Source organism: Gregarina niphandrodes (assembly GCF_000223845.1).
Source record: "Gregarina niphandrodes unplaced genomic scaffold scaffold00200, whole genome shotgun sequence".
Classification (NCBI taxonomy): Eukaryota; Apicomplexa; class Conoidasida; order Eugregarinorida; family Gregarinidae; genus Gregarina; species Gregarina niphandrodes.
The window spans coordinates 1-861 of record NW_011645961.1 but is presented as its reverse complement, the minus strand read 5'-3'; the positions used below and the strand labels follow the sequence as shown (position 1 = coordinate 861).

The 861-nt window shown below is 46.2% G+C and overlaps 1 protein-coding gene across 1 annotated transcript; it reads right to left on the bottom strand.

The window, feature by feature from the left end:
* Positions 1-11: 11 nt before the first annotated feature.
* On the bottom strand, positions 12-538 carry GNI_223830 (hypothetical protein; the record flags this gene model as incomplete). The annotated part of the gene is made up of 2 exons (XM_011135620.1): positions 12-25; positions 82-538. The coding sequence occupies 2 exons, from the start codon at positions 536-538 to the stop codon at positions 12-14; spliced, it is 471 nt and encodes a 156-aa protein (XP_011133922.1).
* Between the last annotated feature and the right edge of the window lie 323 nt (positions 539-861).

The following is an 861-nucleotide window of genomic DNA, read 5'->3' as shown; positions in this document are numbered from 1 at the left end:
ATACATCATTGTCAAATGATGAAAGCTTGAATAAGCTAACATGTCACCTCCGGCGGGTACGTTTTCTTGTCTTTGGCTTACTTTCAACTTCAATAGAATCGGTTTGCATGGCAGTTTCTACGCGTACGCCATCGACAGGCTTCTTCAGCTGTTCAGTAGTTTCTTCAATAGCATCAGGCGGTATAATCAGGCCATCCATCTTGTTTCCAGGTTTCCAGGATAACCAATCATGAGTGTTGCGACTCACTGCAACCCCAAGCGCCCTATCTCCACCAATGAAACGTCCTTTATCATCACGCAGCCCCAACTGTTCCGCAGCCTCTAAGCGATCACGCCTTTGTTGTTCAACGGCGGTGCCAGTAGTTTGATATTCTCTGTCTCGAGCGACTTCAGTTTTATACCACTCGTTGAAACGTGGATCTGGCATAGGGTAGAAACTCCGGGTTTGAGTACGATTGACTTTTTTCAAACCTTTGTGCCACACTGATTCGAGTAAGTATGTGCCTTGGCTTTCGTGTAGGATTTTGGTTATGCGCATGGGTTCAGACCATGACGGCATGAGCTTCTCAGTACCATAGTACTTAATCCGTCATTAAATCAACTGAGATGTTTCAGTCCAAACTGTGACTTTGTACGATAGTTTTGTAACTTCATCATGTTTCGTTCGTTTTCATACGCAACACCCTACCGCAAGTAACAAGAAGTCGTTAGGCGGCAGTGCGAGAGACATCCTGTATCCCCCCCCCCCATTTGTGCGAACAGTCCGGGTGGTATAAGTTTTGCGATGAATAACCCCGAGAGCGTCGGCTTGCTTAGGCAAGACGTGGGTGCTTAGGAGAATAAGTCTTCAATACCCTAAGA